General features: G+C 31.2%; 1 protein-coding gene across 1 annotated transcript; it reads left to right on the forward strand.

Moving 5' to 3' along the window:
* Window positions 1-723: 723 nt before the first annotated feature.
* On the forward strand, window positions 724-17,019 carry LOTGIDRAFT_171529 (hypothetical protein; the record flags this gene model as incomplete). The annotated part of the gene is made up of 31 exons (XM_009047725.1): window positions 724-811; window positions 1,099-1,178; window positions 1,447-1,621; window positions 1,933-2,045; window positions 2,475-2,563; window positions 2,601-2,719; window positions 3,150-3,244; window positions 3,917-4,009; window positions 4,461-4,555; window positions 4,753-4,818; window positions 5,072-5,210; window positions 6,187-6,237; window positions 7,330-7,444; window positions 7,865-7,983; window positions 8,350-8,439; window positions 8,990-9,151; window positions 9,315-9,353; window positions 9,690-9,866; window positions 10,243-10,431; window positions 10,920-11,430; window positions 11,765-11,917; window positions 12,337-12,554; window positions 12,995-13,168; window positions 13,421-13,621; window positions 13,989-14,134; window positions 14,291-14,345; window positions 14,796-14,918; window positions 15,689-15,835; window positions 16,089-16,159; window positions 16,480-16,557; window positions 16,941-17,019. The coding sequence occupies 31 exons, from the start codon at window positions 724-726 to the stop codon at window positions 17,017-17,019; spliced, it is 4,050 nt and encodes a 1,349-aa protein (XP_009045973.1).
* Between the last annotated feature and the right edge of the window lie 683 nt (window positions 17,020-17,702).

The following is a 17,702-nucleotide window of genomic DNA, read 5'->3' on the forward strand; positions in this document are numbered from 1 at the left end:
CCTTTCATAGATCATAATTATGCTTATTTATCTTTAATAGTGTGACCACGAAGAGATTCGAATGCATAAAGTACAAATTGTATTATTGTCCAATCAGAGTTTAGCAAAATAATCATCTCAGCCCTGTCCGGAACTCGTAGGTAAACAATGGCGGCTTTTGTAAATGGCAAAACTTAAATATAGTTTTCAAAGTTATTTTCGTCTGATCTCAGACTTAATTTAGTGCGTTATCTCGAAAAAAAGAGACATGTAACCCAACTAATAAATTCCCCAAAAGATTGAATCGGTATTTGACGAATCAACTTCATCCATATTAGAGAAGTTCATCGACTTCTGACCAAACTGAAACAAGTTCTAACTTGAGTTGAAGTATTTATGATATTCACTGACCTGTCAAGTAAGTTCAAGTTATTATTTCCTAATATGAAGAGGTGATTTTCATAATGATTGCACTAAAATATTGTGCCTCAAACAACAATTGTTTATTGATGCCTGGTAATAGATCAATTGCCTTAGGCATTGGAAAATTGAATCGGATTCGAGATAGGTGAATGCTTATTATTAAAGACGGAGTGATATAACCTTATAAATGACATGGCCTAATTCAAGTCATTAGGCCCTATGCTCTGGACTTATATATGGCACACAAAATCTTCACATGTTATTTTAAATTGTAGAATGACAGATCAAAGTATGAATATCTCATCCTCACTAAACCTGACAATGGATACAAGTGCAAATTATCCAGCAGAATTAGCTAACCTCAGACTACAGTTAAAACAGGCTAAAATTGAACTACAAAGTGAACAAGGTAAGCCTTTGAGGATATCCAGAAATGTTTATAAATACGGTCATTCAAATGCAGAGATGAAAGAAATATTGATACAAGCAAATTTGCATATTGTTGATGATTATGTGACCTAAAGATATTTTGCAGTTAAATGCAAAGTACCGATACTTTTGACTGTGCTATGTCATTGTGTTAATGCTTTTGTCTTATTAGCTTAGCCTATATGACGTTATCAGAACAATTTAGGACAAAAATCAGGGTATAAAATAATATGTAAGTTTATGCATATCTGTTATTGATTCATATAGATCAAGTATCACAACTTCGACGCAGACTGAATACAGCTGAAAAGGAAAGACTGGAGTCAGCTAGCAGGTCCAATATAGAGGTAGGCCAATGTGGAGAAAATATAGTAGCATGTAGTGTATTAATTTACATTTTGTTGTTAAGGAAAACAATTGTAGAAATTGATAAAAATGATGAAAAAATATACAAGATTCTTTCAGGCGTGGTGATTCAATACAAGTGAACCTTGAGTTCATCCACATTGTGCTGACCTCTTTCCATGCTCTAATGGAGAATAGTGAACTCTGAAATTAGGTGAATTAAAAAAAAAGTATTGAAACCAAATTTGAAAAGGTTAGATTTATTTGTAGGTTGCTTCATTAGAAAGTCAACAAGCTAGATTAAGAACTCAGATTGAGAAAGGGGAAGCCAATAGGCATAATGTAGAATTTGAACTAACAAGAGTAAAACAAGAATGGAATCAGTATAAACAAGCACAAGTTGATAGAGAAACTCTATTATTGACCACTAATGATGAATTAAAAGGTAACCATCCATTTGATTTTGATATCCAACTTTTGATAAACCATAGTTATATGTTAAATTTTTGAATCCATCTATTTTATGTTTTTGCATACACATTGCAAATGAAATTTTATGCTGAGCAATGATGTAATTAAATATTATAAAAGTTAATTAAAATTAGACCACTAACTTTCTGTTTTTTATTAGCTTTTATTTTTAATGTAGCCACTACAGTTAGGGTCTCACAACAGCCCTCTTGAACATTCATCCCAACAACCTTTGACCTAACCTGTTGACATGTGCTTTAACAAATTTTGTATTCATATTTTTAGAAAAAGTAAGAAGTTTAAGTGATGAAGTACAATGTTTACAGAAAAAAACTCATTCATTAAAAAATATACATGAAGAATCAGAAAGGAGATATACAAAAGATGTAGATGAAAAGGTACAAATCTAGAATATAAGCTCATATTGTAACTGGCTGTATGAACATTATTGGAAAGGGTGCCTTTTTCAGGGGTTAATTTGAGTCTTGAATATATGTAAATAGTCTTCAGAAGTACTAGAAATGTACAAAAATTGCAAAATTCTCTTAAAATATACCTCAATCTAAGAATTTCACTTTCTATTAAATATCTTTTCTTTATATGGCATCATTGTCATTTTAACATTAAAACGTGGATTATTCTAGACACACATAGATTTGAAGGCTCAAAATTTGACTGTTAGCTATGATCACTATTGCTGATTAAAAAAATCAGTGAAAAAAATGGCTTGAATTCAATTGGTCAAACGGATGAAAAATTTGTGTCCAAAGAATGACATGAGTTTTTTACTATTGTTGTTATTTTACTAATGAACTGTATATTTGTAGAATAATTTACTAGCCAGATACCATGCTGAACAAGATGTATTGATAGCAGAAAGAGATAAACTCAATGCTTTAGTAATGGAACAAGAGATGTAAGTGATTTGAATCATTGATTTTTTTCAATATCAGACTACAAGATACAATATTAACTTATCCCATTGAAGGAAGTGTAAAGTTATCTGTTAAAGGTCATGTTTTCTGTTGCAGTGTTTTAGCAGAATTATCAGAAAGAGTCAAAGATCATGATTGTAAGTGTATTATCTAAATTATTTGAAATTAATAACTGTTGCTCTTAAAATCGAAGTTAATATAAGCTTCATTTGATAAATGTATAGAAAATGACTTGTAGTATTTACAAATAACTCAGATCATTTGTTAAAATCAGGCATGTATTTCTATTACTAGAGATGGGACTGGAGGTATGAATAAGTGTGCATTATATTCACAACTATATAGTATGTCCTCTTGATATATACATGTGATTAGCACATAGTGGCTGTCTGTATACTGGAATAACTGATATAGATGTTATTCACAAACTGTATTCACTCATTTGATTAAATACAAATCTGATTGTTTCATTTTGTGTTTGTCTGAATTTGATTGGTTGAAACAAAACATCACGATTTGTGTTGAAATCAGTTGAAACGTTTCTTATTTGTAAAATTACATTTCTAGCTGATATGAAGAATCATACTGAAAATTTAAGAAGAACTTTAACAGAATTAGATTATTCTAAAGAAAGAGAAGCAAGACTTAAAACTGATCTAGAGGTGTGTAGTTTATTCTACATGAGAAGAATTTTAATTTAGGTTCAATGACAAATAAAAATGAAATGAATGGAGTTTTACGTCCTACTTTTCTGCACAGGTTCAATGACAAGATGTGATGTTGTACAATATGTTGACACAAATTTATGATCCATTTTATTTGATGACACAATGTTTCTTGAGTGAAATTCGATGTTTTAGTCCAGATTTATTGACAATTCAACTCATGAACTGGGCTAACAGTGAGTTTAAATAGTCAAGAATGACCAGTCAGCAATCAGGATTTTTGAAAACGGAAATTGGACTATATATTAAATGTAGTAAAATCCCCCTTCATCACACAAGTGGTCTTGGTCAGAGATATTTGTTGCCGATTAGAGTCTTGTCAGGAGTTTCGCGGACAGGCACGGGAGGCAAAAATCTCTAGTCGGCCGTTTTCAACCATGTCAATCATTACGTGCGTATCATGCACTTGAAAGGAAAATGAATCTGATTGGATGATGTCAGCAGACGATAAAGCTATCAGAGATAATTATCAAACTTGGTTGTTATTATAAATCCTGTCACGGCACAGGCACACCCAAGATGTTACTCAAGACTCTTATCAGCGACAAAAATTGACTACCAAGACTTTGACTACCAAGTATAAGATATATTACTGTATTATTATTATAGACAGCATTACAGAGAAATAAATCATTAGAAGAAAACATTGAACTAGAAAGAGCTGCACATTTAGAAACCAAGTTTAATTCTGAAATTGTTCAGGTATTAACTATATTTAATATATAGATGGACATGTCCTTGTTATTCCTTATCGTCATAATTATATGCCTTGTGTATCAACTACTAGAAATGTATTTAGTTGAGTTGTGCATATACAATTTGGTATTGAATGCAAATTGGCATTGTTAGAAGATGGAAAAGGGTATTCAACATTATTCAAATCAGTTTTTTCTTCTTTTTTTTTTATTATTGGCAAAAATCTGTCTCTCTGTTGAGTAAATAGATCAAATTCCTTCATGCTGCAAGCTGTACACATAGTTTGGAAACAAATTAGTCAGTGGGCAAAATTTCCCTCATTGTGCAATGAATGGGGTTGCCTTTACATAATGTTCTTTCACAACCAAACCTTTTATATGCAGAGAGTTAATATAAATAGGAATCAATCCTATTTCTTGACAATGATTTTAATCTTAGTTTAATTGATCTATTCTAGTTGAGAGCACGAGATCTAGAAGGCGGGGTTGAAGTCGAAAAATCAGCTAACTTTGAGGCTACCAAATCTATTGAAAGGTTGACTAAACAACTTAGGTAAGTGTGATTTGAACTTTCCAAAATAGATGTCGACAAACCTTTTTGTAGATTGTCTTCTTTAGTTCGATGCTAGGCATTATATACTGCAAGATAAAAAAGGTACCACTTCACTCACTATTGGATGATTGGGTCTGTGTTTCATGGTGAAATGTAATAATATATGTAAAAAAAAGATATTTATTCGGACATTGCAGAGAAATAGAACAAGCTTATGAAGAAGAAAGAAGAACTAAAAGAGATGCCATACATAAGCTAGACAAGTAAGTTTTGATTATTCAATAAGATAAAACTGAAAAGTAACAAGATTTGAATTTTGGATCTTGGTTTTGAAGAATTCATTATTGTTAAAAGAACATGTTCAAAACTCTCCAATCAAACGCCACAGATGAAGGTTTAATGAACTGTCAAGGGCCAAGGCAGAGTGTGAAATGGGTTAGAAAAGCAGAGCTTTGTGTGCTACAACCTAGAAATTATGATAAAGAGTTAATGGTCCAATTCACATTCTATTTGTAGAACTGAAAAAGACTATGTTAATATTAGAAGACAGTTGACTAGTGAAGTTGATGATAAAAAACATGTTATAAATAAATTATCTAAAGAATTAGAGATCCACCAGAAAAATTTCAATGAAGTAAAAGAAGAGCTCAGCAAGGTATATAGAATTAAAATACTTAAGATGATAAATCATATTTTATCCATTATGTGGATCGAAATTTTAACTTGATAAATATGCAAGCATAGGCATGTGCCTTGATATTCGTAAAGAGGTTATCTCAACTTGAGGTTAGTGACTTGTAATTATCTTAAAAGTGACAGTATCAGACAGACATTCAACATCTAAATATTTATTTGGGTGTTCTATTGTTTATAATTACATGACATTAGTGTTCTATTGTTTATAATTACATGACATTAGTGTTCTATTGTTTATAATTACATGACATTAATGTTCTATTGTTTATATTTACATGACTTATTTTGTTTATGATTACATGACATTATTATTCTTTTATTGTTTATAATTATATGACATTAGTGTTCTATTGTTTATAATTACATGACATTAGTGTTCTATTGTTTATGATTACATGACATTAGTGTTCTATTGTTTATAATTACATGACATTAGAATTCTTCTTCTATTGTTTATGATTACATGACATTAGTGTTCTATTGTTTATAATTACATGACATTAGTGTTCTATTGTTTATGATTACATGACATTAGTGTTCTATTGTTTATAATTACTTGACATTAGTGTTCTATTGTTTATAATTACATGACATTAGTGTTATATTGTTTATAATTACATGACATTAGAATTCTTCTTCTATTGTTTATAATTACATGACATTAGTATTCTTCTTCTATTGTTTATAATTACATGACAGTAGTATTCAGTTGTTTATAATTACACGACAATAGTGTTCAGTTGTTTATAATTACATGACAATAGTGTTCTATTGTTTATAATTACATGACATTAGTGTTATATTGTTTATAATAACATGACAACAGTGTGCAGTTGTTTATAATTACATAACACAGTTGTTTATAATTACATAACACAGTTGTTTATAATTACATAACACAGTTGTTTATAATTACATAACATGTTCTGTTATAGATGTGTGATAAAACAACAACCAAAATTTGTCACTCCAGAAAATTTCCTAAGGTATATTTTTGGTAGATAGAAACTAAATATAAAAAAAAAAACTGAACAAGCAAGACAATTCCGTCAATCAAAAATCTTATCCAAAGAATGGCAAAATCAAGTAGTATAGTAGTGAACTCCTCCATAGAGAAGTGAAGAAAGAATGTCATATTTCAAGAAGTACTTTTGAATTTTTCACCCTGGTTCTCTCAGTAATGCAGGTTGGAGTAGATTAGATATGGAAAATGCATCGGAATAAACCAAGATTCATGTGTTACATATTAATTTTGAAATGAGTAGTATAATGCTAATATTGTGCGCAAAATTTATTATCTAATTGATTACTGCTTGTACAAATTGATCAAGTTTAGAGCAAAAATTAAGGAGTGAACCTCCGGTTTATTTTTTTCAATTTGAATTTTAGTAGTTAGTTAGTAGTATATTAGTTCTTTAATAATGGGGTGAACCTTTGGTAGTATGACACTAAATTGTGAAGGTTGACTACTATTGACTGACAGTTGAATACTTTACACTATAGAAGTGGACACATAAGTCAAATATGGTGAACAAACACTTAAAAGGGACAGATGCACCATTTTTTTCTTACATATGGTACCTTAATCTCAGAAACAGTAATTTTTTACCTAAGTCAATGAGTAGTGTCCACAGCTCACGGTCAAAATTTGAGCATTCAATTCCATGTCTGTCCAGAATTATCTGCGTTTGAAAGTTCAAATGATGAGTCATCTTTTCTAGAGACACAACCATTTATAGAAAAGACATCTATTGAAATAGGAAATTAAATTTATGCGATTTTGTTACATTTCTACTACTTATGAAGACTATTTACATATATTCATGATCCAAATCAAACTCATCTGTCCCTTTAAAACTGTACATATTATGCCATTTGATTTATTTTTTCGAGTAAAAATAACATGTAAAGGCAGCATGATAATTTTTGTTAAAATTTCATTTTTTATCATTGTAAAATAGAATAAGATTATACAAAAAAGGGGTGAATCTAGCAATTTTTTGGGGAATCTCACCACTTTGAACTTTTATTAAGTTATCAAATTTGGATATTTCATGTAAATCAATTTATTTTTCTAGGCCAGGAAGAAACAAATACATTTAGAAGAGAATTATAATGGAACTGTTAAAGAATTAGAATTAATCTTACAAACATTTGGCACCAGTGATAAACCTAAAAAACCTGTCTTTAATAGTAAGTTAAAGAAAACATTGTGACCTCTCTAAAACTTTTTCTTTATTATGTACGAGTAGAAACTTGTGTATGAATGTTTAACTATCAAGCTGATAGTTTTATTTCAGCCATATATGTCTCTTTTTAAAATGAAAATCTAAAATTTGGTCACCTTCCATTAAAGAAATTGGCAACAGTGATGGTGTCATGACATTATAATCACTACATAATGACCGCATTTGAGAATGTAAATAATAAACTGAAAGTGTCTTTCACAGAGCTTTATGATATTGCATAATAACCAAACTCCAGACCTTAATTATGGAAAGTGCTAGGGATGGCTGAATTTTACTGTATCCCTAGAAGTTCTCATTAAAATTAATAAACAAAATTTGTGTTAAAACAATGGTAACTTATAATTGTTATTTGTATTTTAACCAGGAACTAAGAAAGAAGATGGTAAAATAAAGAAAGCATCACCTAATCCTGGTGAAACATTAGAATCTATTAAAAATGTTTTTATTGATAATAAAAAGAATCTTGATACAGTTACAGAAGAGGTAATAAAAAACTCTTTATCTCATAGTTTTATATGTGAACACTGTTTCATGCAATTCGCTTTAAGGTGCGGGCACACAGACAGTCTTGGTCAGAGATTTTTGTTGCTGATTAAAGTCCTGTCAAGAGTTTCACTGACTGGCACAGGCACACAAGGAGAACAAAATCTACAGTGCTAGTGGTAGAGATGATATGGAAAAAGTGTGAAGTTGTTTGGATGGAACAATAAACTGATGTTGATTTTTGAAAAAGTTCTTTATCTCCGCAAGACAGTGTATGAAATACATACCAATGCAAAATTTGCTTTTTAGCATCTACAAACACTCATTAAAATTTTCATTGATTATATTTCAATATTTACTATATAGATGAATAAATATAAGAAGACTTGTGAATCTCAGAATAAAGAGTTGAAGAATAATAGAGAACTAATACAAGCTAAAGATAAAGCTATTGAGGTAAGAATTTTGTTATTTATCTTGACTATTTCCATTAAAGACACACATTTCTGATAATTTAATAAGGCCAGTGAAGTTAAAATGATTGTATTTGACAGGAAACCAAGTTGAAATGATTTGTAATTGTTATTAACAGGAAATCCAGTAGAAATGATTTGTATTTGTTATCAACAGGAAATGCAGTTGATATAATTTGTATTTGTTATTGACTTGACATGATTTGTACTTGTTATTGACAGGAAACCATGTGAAAATTATTTATATTTGTTATTAACATTGACTTGATATGATTTGTATTTGTTATTTACAAGAAATCAAATTGATATAATTTGTATTTGTTATTGACTTGACATGATTTGTATTTGTTATTGACAGGAAACCCAGTAGAAATGATTTGTAATTGTTATTAACATAGACTTGAAAGGAATTGTATTTGTCATTGACAGGAAAGCAAGTGAAAATGATTTGTATTTGTTATTAATATTGACTTGACATTATTTGTATTTGTTATTAACATTGACTTGACATGATTTGTATTTGTTGTTAACAGGAGACCCAAAAGAATTATACCAGGACAGCTAAAGAATTGAACCGAGTTAGAAGTGATTTTGGTGAACTAGAAGGTGTTTTAGCTAGAATGCAGATTGATTTACAGACGACATCAGCCTATTCTGATAGAGATAGAACTAGAATACAAGAACTGTCAGGAGAGGTAAGACAATCAAACAAACAGCTCAAGAGCTGAAGTTAAAATGGCACAGTGTGTTTGACATTTCCTTAAGAGCATTCCAGGACTCAGTCAAAGCATTAAGTTAAGATTATACTTTTGAAAATATGGAACCAATTAAATATTTGACATCTATTTCTATATTTAGATAATGAAGTTGGTACAGAAACAGAAAGTAGAAGAACAGGTATATCTTAACTTTACTCACAGTGATAAAGCAAATTATTGACATCATCAAAGACTTATTTTTTGTGGAACTGCAGGATCCACAGACGTCTGACTGAAAATTTGAACATTTTTACAATCCCTTTAATGGGGTAACAACTAATGGTTTGAAATTCCAAATGTGGAAGTGCTGTGGATTGTAGATAATTTTGATCAACATTCTCCTAAATTTAGGCACAACATTTTGGAACTTCGACAGACATGACTGGCAATTACTGCCAGTCTTTCATTCCTTTAAATCATCCTGTAACATGAACCCAAATTCTATACCAGTATAAAAAATTTATATTATTTTTAGGATAGAGTCAACTATTTACATGGTTTATATCAACTATTATTATCTGGTAGGATTATATGTGGTCCATCTGGGGGAGGAGACAAACCCTACCCTAAAGCTACATTCACCGATTTATCTGATTTGATATATCAACAAATAACTACATTAATATCTATGTTAGAACAAGCTGATAATAAGGTAGATTATAACCTTATATTCTTGACACGAAAGCAATGGCAACAGCATCCTTTTAGAAGGGAACTTTCATGGTTGAGATTCCCAGAAATATTTTGAAAAATAACATTGACTCATATATTAGGTATAAGTGTGTGAAAAAGCCGAAAGCACTGACACAAGCAGGAGGATTGGAACCCACAGCACCTAATCGCCCAGCAGACGACAATCCAGCTTGCTACAGACTGACTTATTCCACTGCCACATATTTTAGGGGTATTCATCAAAGTATATCTGTCTCTCTTTGCCAACAGAGTTCATGGTGATGCCTTCATTGACCAAGAATTAAGTTATGAATGAGTTGTTGGTCACCTGCACCATAAGTGTTTCTTGATTTCAGATCCTGACGCTGGAGGATGCTTTACAGAGAAAAGATGAGACTTTGAAAGAAATACAGAATTCTAGTGAAGACCAGATTAATAAACTATCAGTGCTAACCAAGGAAAGAGAACTCTCATGGCAGAAACAGAAAGAGGAAATAGAAACACATTATTCTAATTTATTAGGAGATCTTCAATCTAGATCAAAGGTAATATAATGATGTCAGTTGTGTTCACTTTAATCTTCAGCACCCATTTTGAAGGCAGACTAGCCCATTTGGTTAGAGCATTTAAATCTCTCCATTTATTTCTTCTGTCTGAAGATTGCATCGTGTGAAACTCTGAGTGACAACATGTTTTTTTAGGTTCTGTTTTAATATTTCTATATCACTCTACAATTGATGTATTGAGCACTATTTTAACAGTGAAAATATTTATTATTGCATATTAAAGAGCTATAATTATAGTCAATAAAGCGTTTTTCATATTTTTTATCTGATGTGTGGTTCATCTGCGATCAAGATAGACACAGCTTTATGGAACAACAATCACTGGTTTAAGTTATGTGCAGTTGCTTGTTTGAATATCTTGCAAACTAAAACTAAGGATACAAATGCTTAATCAACTATATAATTATTCTCCTTTAATAAACAAATGCATCTTAAGTTTATCATTTCTATGTAAACTTACATTACAGAAAAACCAAAGTATTGCTGACCAAGCTTGGGAGAAAGTGAGAGCAACAGGAAATGTTCAACAAGGTCTTCAATCTGAGTGTTTTGATCTTTCTAACAGACTTCAAGAAGCTCAAAACCAAAATTCAGCTCTTTTGGCAGCTTGTGCTCTTCTGAGTGGTGTACTCTTTCCTTTACTAAATCGCTCAAACCAACTCTCCTCACAACGACATATATTTGAAGAACAGATGTCAAATTGGGACATGGCAACCGAAAGAGTGTTGTACCTCGTTAATTTGCTGAATTCTGAGCTTGGTGGTAAATCATCACCCAAAAAGACAAAAGTTCAACCTTATAAAAGACATCCATTATTGGTATTCCGTGTTGGTGTTATAACTGTCATGGCCGCCAATAGGTTGCGATATTTTGGTTTATGCACAACTAGTGCCTTTATGACATATGATAGTATTTGTTCTGGTAATAGTTTGTTGATTTGTACTGGTGGGGTGAAGCCTGAAACACACTTATTTCAAGGTAGGCACCATAAACAAACTCCTTTTGTTATGACCACTTGTTACAATATAAAACCAAATTGAATGTTTTTGACATTGAAAGCAATTTTATGAATGTGTTATCATTTTAGCAATGACATCTGCCAATAGGTGTATGTTACCTTGCCTGACAAGCTATCTTGTTAAAATAAAATGGCTGTCAAAATATTTTGTTTCATTCTGAAGTCTGTTAATCAATGATAGTCATTGTACCATTTTTAAAACCAAAATAATCCATTTAAGTTATATTATTTAATTAAATCCAAATAAAGTAATTGATTTTGTTTTGTGAAGGTTTCCTCTGTGTATTTTTGTAGGTCAGGGCGATGAAGACTATGAGGATGGTAATACATCTATCAAAGTTGGAGAGAGTAGTTTACTAGAATGGTTATCTAGTCCTAATTTACTAGAAATAGTTCTTACTTCAATGACAGATCTTCAAAAAGTTGCTGGTCAAATTGAAAGCAAGAGTAAGTCATTATTCTCATTTATGACCTTCATGCTAGTCACTTTTCTGAGGCCAAAATGTTTTGTTTTGTGAAGATCAGCTATTCAAATTAAATATGGCCTGCTTATCAGAATATTTGAATGTTCGCTTCTTACATCTCAAAATCATGTTGATGTATGGAACTCATAACATAAGCAAAGCATTTGTGCTTGTAGCTCAGGTTCCTGTTTCACAAAAACCTAACTAAACATTCATCTGATTGGTTGATCAATAATATCAAGTTTAAATCTAGCCATATAAACCAATCAGAATACTGTGTTTTTCAAGATCCAAAATGTAACTTGGGTTGATTGAATTTTTGTGAAACAGGGCTCAGGACATAAACATAACTACATGTAAAGTGAAATTTAGAAAATTTTTAACAAAGTATTATCATTTCAGATAATCCAATAGAGACCAGAGCATTGGTAGGAGCTGCTAGAGGATCATTAAGTAAATTATTAGAAAGATTATCAGCTCAGTTTCCAGCTTGTTCTTCTAAATCATTAGTATCATCATCTAGAGATAGACACTCTACTGTTAAACTGTTAAATAGATGTTTAACTCGTCATCTAGCCACTAAACCACTTGGTGAAAAAAGTAACTTAGCTTCATCTCATGTAAGTAAAAATGTTTTTGTTAATGTATAAAATCATCATCCATGTATAATCAACATCATCAATATATAATTGTAATCTATATATTAACATCATTAAGGTATAATCATCATCAATCTATGATCATCATCAATGTATAATCATCATCAATGTATTAACGTTACTTATGTTTAATCATTCAATCATGTATAAAATCAATGTATAATCATCATCATCATCAATGTTTATCATTAATATATGTATATCATCATCAGTATGTATAATCATCATCAATGTATTATCGTCACTTATGTTTAATCATTCAGTGTATAACATCATCAATGTATTATCATCATCATCATCATCATGTTCATCATTAGTATAAGCTTAATCATCATCAGTGTTTTATGAAGGATAATAGATGATTTGCTGGCTTAGATATTTCAATTGTATTTCTGTTATAGGATTTGATGATGGCATTACAGAATAATGTATTAGATCTAACCAGTAAACTACATAAACTAGAGGTAGAGAGAAATGGTTTATTAGAGGATATAAAGAAGTTAAAAACACCTGTACCTGTAGAAAGTGATCTAACTAGTAACAATATCATAGATGTTAGTAAAAAATCATCAGAGGTACAATCCACCTTTAATTTAAAAAAGTATAATTTTTATTAAAAATGGAGGTCACTAATACTGTATAATTGCGAATATAGTGCGCACCCTTTCACACTACAGAATTTAACAAAGGAGTTGATTTATGTCAGTAAATGAGTCCATGAGCGAGGTTAATTATTCATGTGAAAATATTGCATTGAAACTATCTAAGACGAATCCTAAGTCTAAACAGGTTTGCAAAGTAAAATAAAGACAAATTTGTTTTTTTAGACCTCCCCCAATATTCAGTTTGTTTCTATGGAGAAATTTGAAAGGGTTTGTGAGGAGTTGAATAGTGCTTTACATAGAGAACAACAAGCTCAACATTTATTACAAGAACAAAGTCGACAGTTAACAGAGTTATCTACAAGATTAGAGATGTATGCTACAGATGGTGAAGAGAAACGTCATACTTTATCTGCAGCTGCTCAGGTAGTTTTTCTATTATAGAATTGGTTTGGGCATTAGCCTATGAATTTATTGGTATCAGGTGCAATTTTAGATCAATTTTCAGATCCTTCTTAAGCTGATTGCTGATATTGTAACAAACTGAATAAGCACAATCCCAACATATTGTGTTCTAAGTCCTAACAGTCCGTTCTTTTGCCTATGATTGCGTGGTTTTTCTCTTACCATATTGAAATTCATATTAACAAAAGATCATGGTTATGCTGTCCAAAATTTATTAGATATATGGTATATTACAACTGATTTGGAAATGAGAGCTTTTTTTACAAATTACAAATATTAAAATGTACTAGTATGTCAGTAACTATAAATCATCTTTTTTGTTCAACAGGATCTGTCAGAAATCAAGAGTGAATTAAGAAGAAAGGAACAGACAATAAGACAACTAAATAAACAGACCATGCAATATGAATTTGATAAGAAATCATTTGAAGGAAATTTAACAGATGCTGAAAATGCTTTGAGAACGGCTGCCAAGTAAGTTGCATTATTTTTGTTTCCTTGTTCCAATTTACAAACATAAACAAGAGGAGTCTATTTTGTTTTTAAGGTAGAATAAATGATGATGGAAAATTGTGGAGGTTTTCCCAGATGTGCATAAGTTCCATTACTTTACTTGTTTTTTTTTTACAGAGATAAAGAAGTTCTAGCTAACTATATCAGATCAGTAGAAAAAGCTTTACTTGAGGTAACATGGCATGAATTATTAATTTTATTGAGTTAATCTTTAGGGTTAGGTCAAAAGGTTAATTTGAAGTCTGTCGTTAGACCCTAACTGAAGTGACTATAATTAAAAATAAATAATTTTATAAAATAAATTAATATATAAAAAACGGAAACAAAGTTTGGTCTACATTTAATTCTACTTATAATAAACTGCATAAGATAATGTTAGTGATTGTCCACAGGTGTCCCTGTTAGTCACTCTTGAACAAGAGACCATGTACACAGAATGAATACAAATCAATGGCTCCTATTTGGAAACAACTCAAGTACATAAGTGACAGCAGTCAAAATTTCAAAATTATGTTTTTAATTGTAGATGAAGCAGTTGTCAGATTATTATTAATCTTTTGATACTAGAAAACAATTTTGTTTTCACATCTCATGTTTTGTTGGCGTTTGACAAATTTTTCAGGGTAAAAGACAGTTCCGTCAATCACCAGAAGGTCGTGAAGTTACTTTATCTCAGTTACTATTAAATACTGATCTAATACCTAGTGATATCAGTAAAGCTGGTCCAGAATTAATAGCTTGTCAGGTTTGTACATCTTAAATAATTACATCTTATGCCTTGTTGGTAGCAGAGTTTGGCAGTAGTGTTCTTGTAAAGCTCTCGAAGCCTGCTTTCAATAGCATGATGGCTGAAACATCTGCTCAGTTAATCTTAGATTTACTCATGATTTTAGTATTGGTTAAGAAGTACTTAAATGTACCAAGTGATACTGGAAGGGCAAGGCAACGTAACACTTGTTTTCATGTTAACCATTTGAACACCAAGCGTTATGAAATAACACATCATCTACCCTGAACTCTCAAGTTATATTACTCCCTTGGTTTTAACAGTCATGGTTGCTAGGGTATACTCATTATTATGTCACTAGTAAAGCAACACTTTGTGATGAAGAATGAAATGAATGGAGTTTTTTGGTCCTACTTTTTTGCACCTAAAAGGGCTGTTGAAGACAGTCAACACCATGCAGTGTGCAATGAGGGAAATTTTGCCAGAACAGCAGCATTAGCCTACCCTTTCAATTTGCAACTGTTGAGAAATCTTTAACGTGCACAGCCTGTAACACACAGAGTCTTGGTTTATTCTCCCATCTGAACGACTAGATGCTTTTTCCATCTCAGCCCCTCTGACCTGCATCACTGACGACTTGGGGAAACCGAGTTGAAAATCCAAAAGGTTAAAGGTTAAAAATTTTCACCAAGTTAGTTTATTGTCTTTCCTTTATCAGCTTTAAGCTTAATATATGTTTTTTTTTTTTATTTGTCTGTGGTAATTTCGAATTTGATTATGCTTTATAGAATCTGGTAGCAGCCTTTATTGATGTGTATCATTCAGCTACATCTAAAATCAAATCACTAGAAGAAGAGGTGGTAGCACATAGACAACATGTGGAGGCTATGAAACGAGAACTTAGTGATACTATACATAGAGAATATACTAATCAGGTACCGGAACTTTATACAGATATAACTAGTATTTGTTATAACTCTCTATACTTGAAAGTATTTTGTTATTTGAATGAGGTAATATATGGGTCTATCGACAACTTTTCTCCTTTTCCACCTTCGCACTATGAAGTAATTAAAAATCCCAACAGTTAGCAATAGTGTTACCCAATGGTCCAACAATTGCAGAAAAGTAGGATGTTAACTTGAATACATTTCCTATCAATATCATTAAGACATGATTTCTTTGTAGATACCTCTAACAACTCCAGACCAGTATGATTTAACTAGATCAATGTCACAGAATGATTTTATGCCTCTCAGGTATGTAAAATAGTTTTCAATCATGACACTGCAACTGTTGGGTCTAATAACAAGGACAAATATTGGATTGGACAATTGGTTTGCATGTGATGCTCTGGTCAGCGGCTTAAGATAAGGTCTCGTTGAAAACTTTCAGATGCTAAAAATCCTTACTATTCAGTCAGATGGAATATACAAGTTTTATGATTTTTAAGTTGAGGAATTTTGATTAAATTGAAAATTTCAATTTTATGTTGGTGATATGAAAAATGTCCCATTTGAAATATTCTATACCAGCCTATCCCTTTTCTTTCCATGTTAAATATATTACTTATTTATAGGGAAGATTCGGAAATATCATTCTGTTTGAGTAAAGCAAATACCCCTGTCACCAGAAAAACACCATCTAAGAAAATTACGTAAGCATATTTTTTACCTGGTTTTCATTTAAAAAAAACAAAAACTTTCTTTACTCTTGACCTCATGGAGTGTATTGAACCTAGTGCAGTAGCTAGTTGTGATAAAGGCTACAGATTTTGAATATTTATTCTGCAGCTGGCACCTTAAAAACTGTACTTACTTTTGATGTGAGCAGCAAATATTCTTAACCAGAAATGAAAAAGCAGATATGATAATATCTTGATAAAATTTTCAGTGCCCCCTCCCCCTGCACCGCTAAGTTTTAGGTTGAAAGGGATATATAGTCACAGAAGATCATGCTTTTGTGGATTTAAATGTTGATTCCATTCTTACTGCACTGAAAGTTCAACCACTGACAAGTTTAATGGTTCTTATATTCCAGGTCACCTGGTAAAAGACAGTTTGGTACACCTAAAGCACATGGCACCAAATCCAGGACAAGTTCAGCGAAGAAGTCTTAGTCACTGCTTGTTAGTGTTGTATTCGTTACTTTCGGTTAAGAAAAATTTGGGAAGTTTTCTCAGTAGCAATATCAATAAAAGGATTGCGCTTTAGGAAATGTGGATATTCAATTTGCAGAATTTCTTCATAACAGGCTATTGAAGAAAAGAGTACGGAATTATGTGCCAAGTGGTATTTACAATTTCCCATTGCTATATTTACATTATACCAGAGGTAGCGAATGGAACATAAACTCAAAAACATTCCGTCCAAAAAGAATAATTCTTTGTTTTTGTTGATATTTTATTTACAATGCTGTGATATGTACAAAGATGTTTTTTTTATTTAAACGATTCTAATATGTGCATTTATTTTATTAATTAATTTTTTCTACATGGAAAGTGGACACATGGTGGGCTAGAAATGGCCAAAGCATAATGTTGCTTACCTTAAGGCATGGATTCAAATGCATATCGCCCTCAAGACGGTTCCTAGTCTAGGAAAGTTAAGTATTATTTATAGAATCAAAACAAAGCATTTTCAGACCAGAGCTTTAATTTTTTTTTATACTTTGAAGGGATGTTTTATATAATATCCATGTAGTTTTAATCATATGTATGTATTGAACATAATTAAATAAATAACAGTAAATATTGAAGTGTTCATTTTTTCTATACAGTGTTTCACAAATATCACATCAGAA

The sequence above is a fragment of the Lottia gigantea genome (assembly GCF_000327385.1).
Source record: "Lottia gigantea unplaced genomic scaffold LOTGIsca_116, whole genome shotgun sequence".
Classification (NCBI taxonomy): domain Eukaryota; kingdom Metazoa; phylum Mollusca; class Gastropoda; family Lottiidae; genus Lottia; species Lottia gigantea.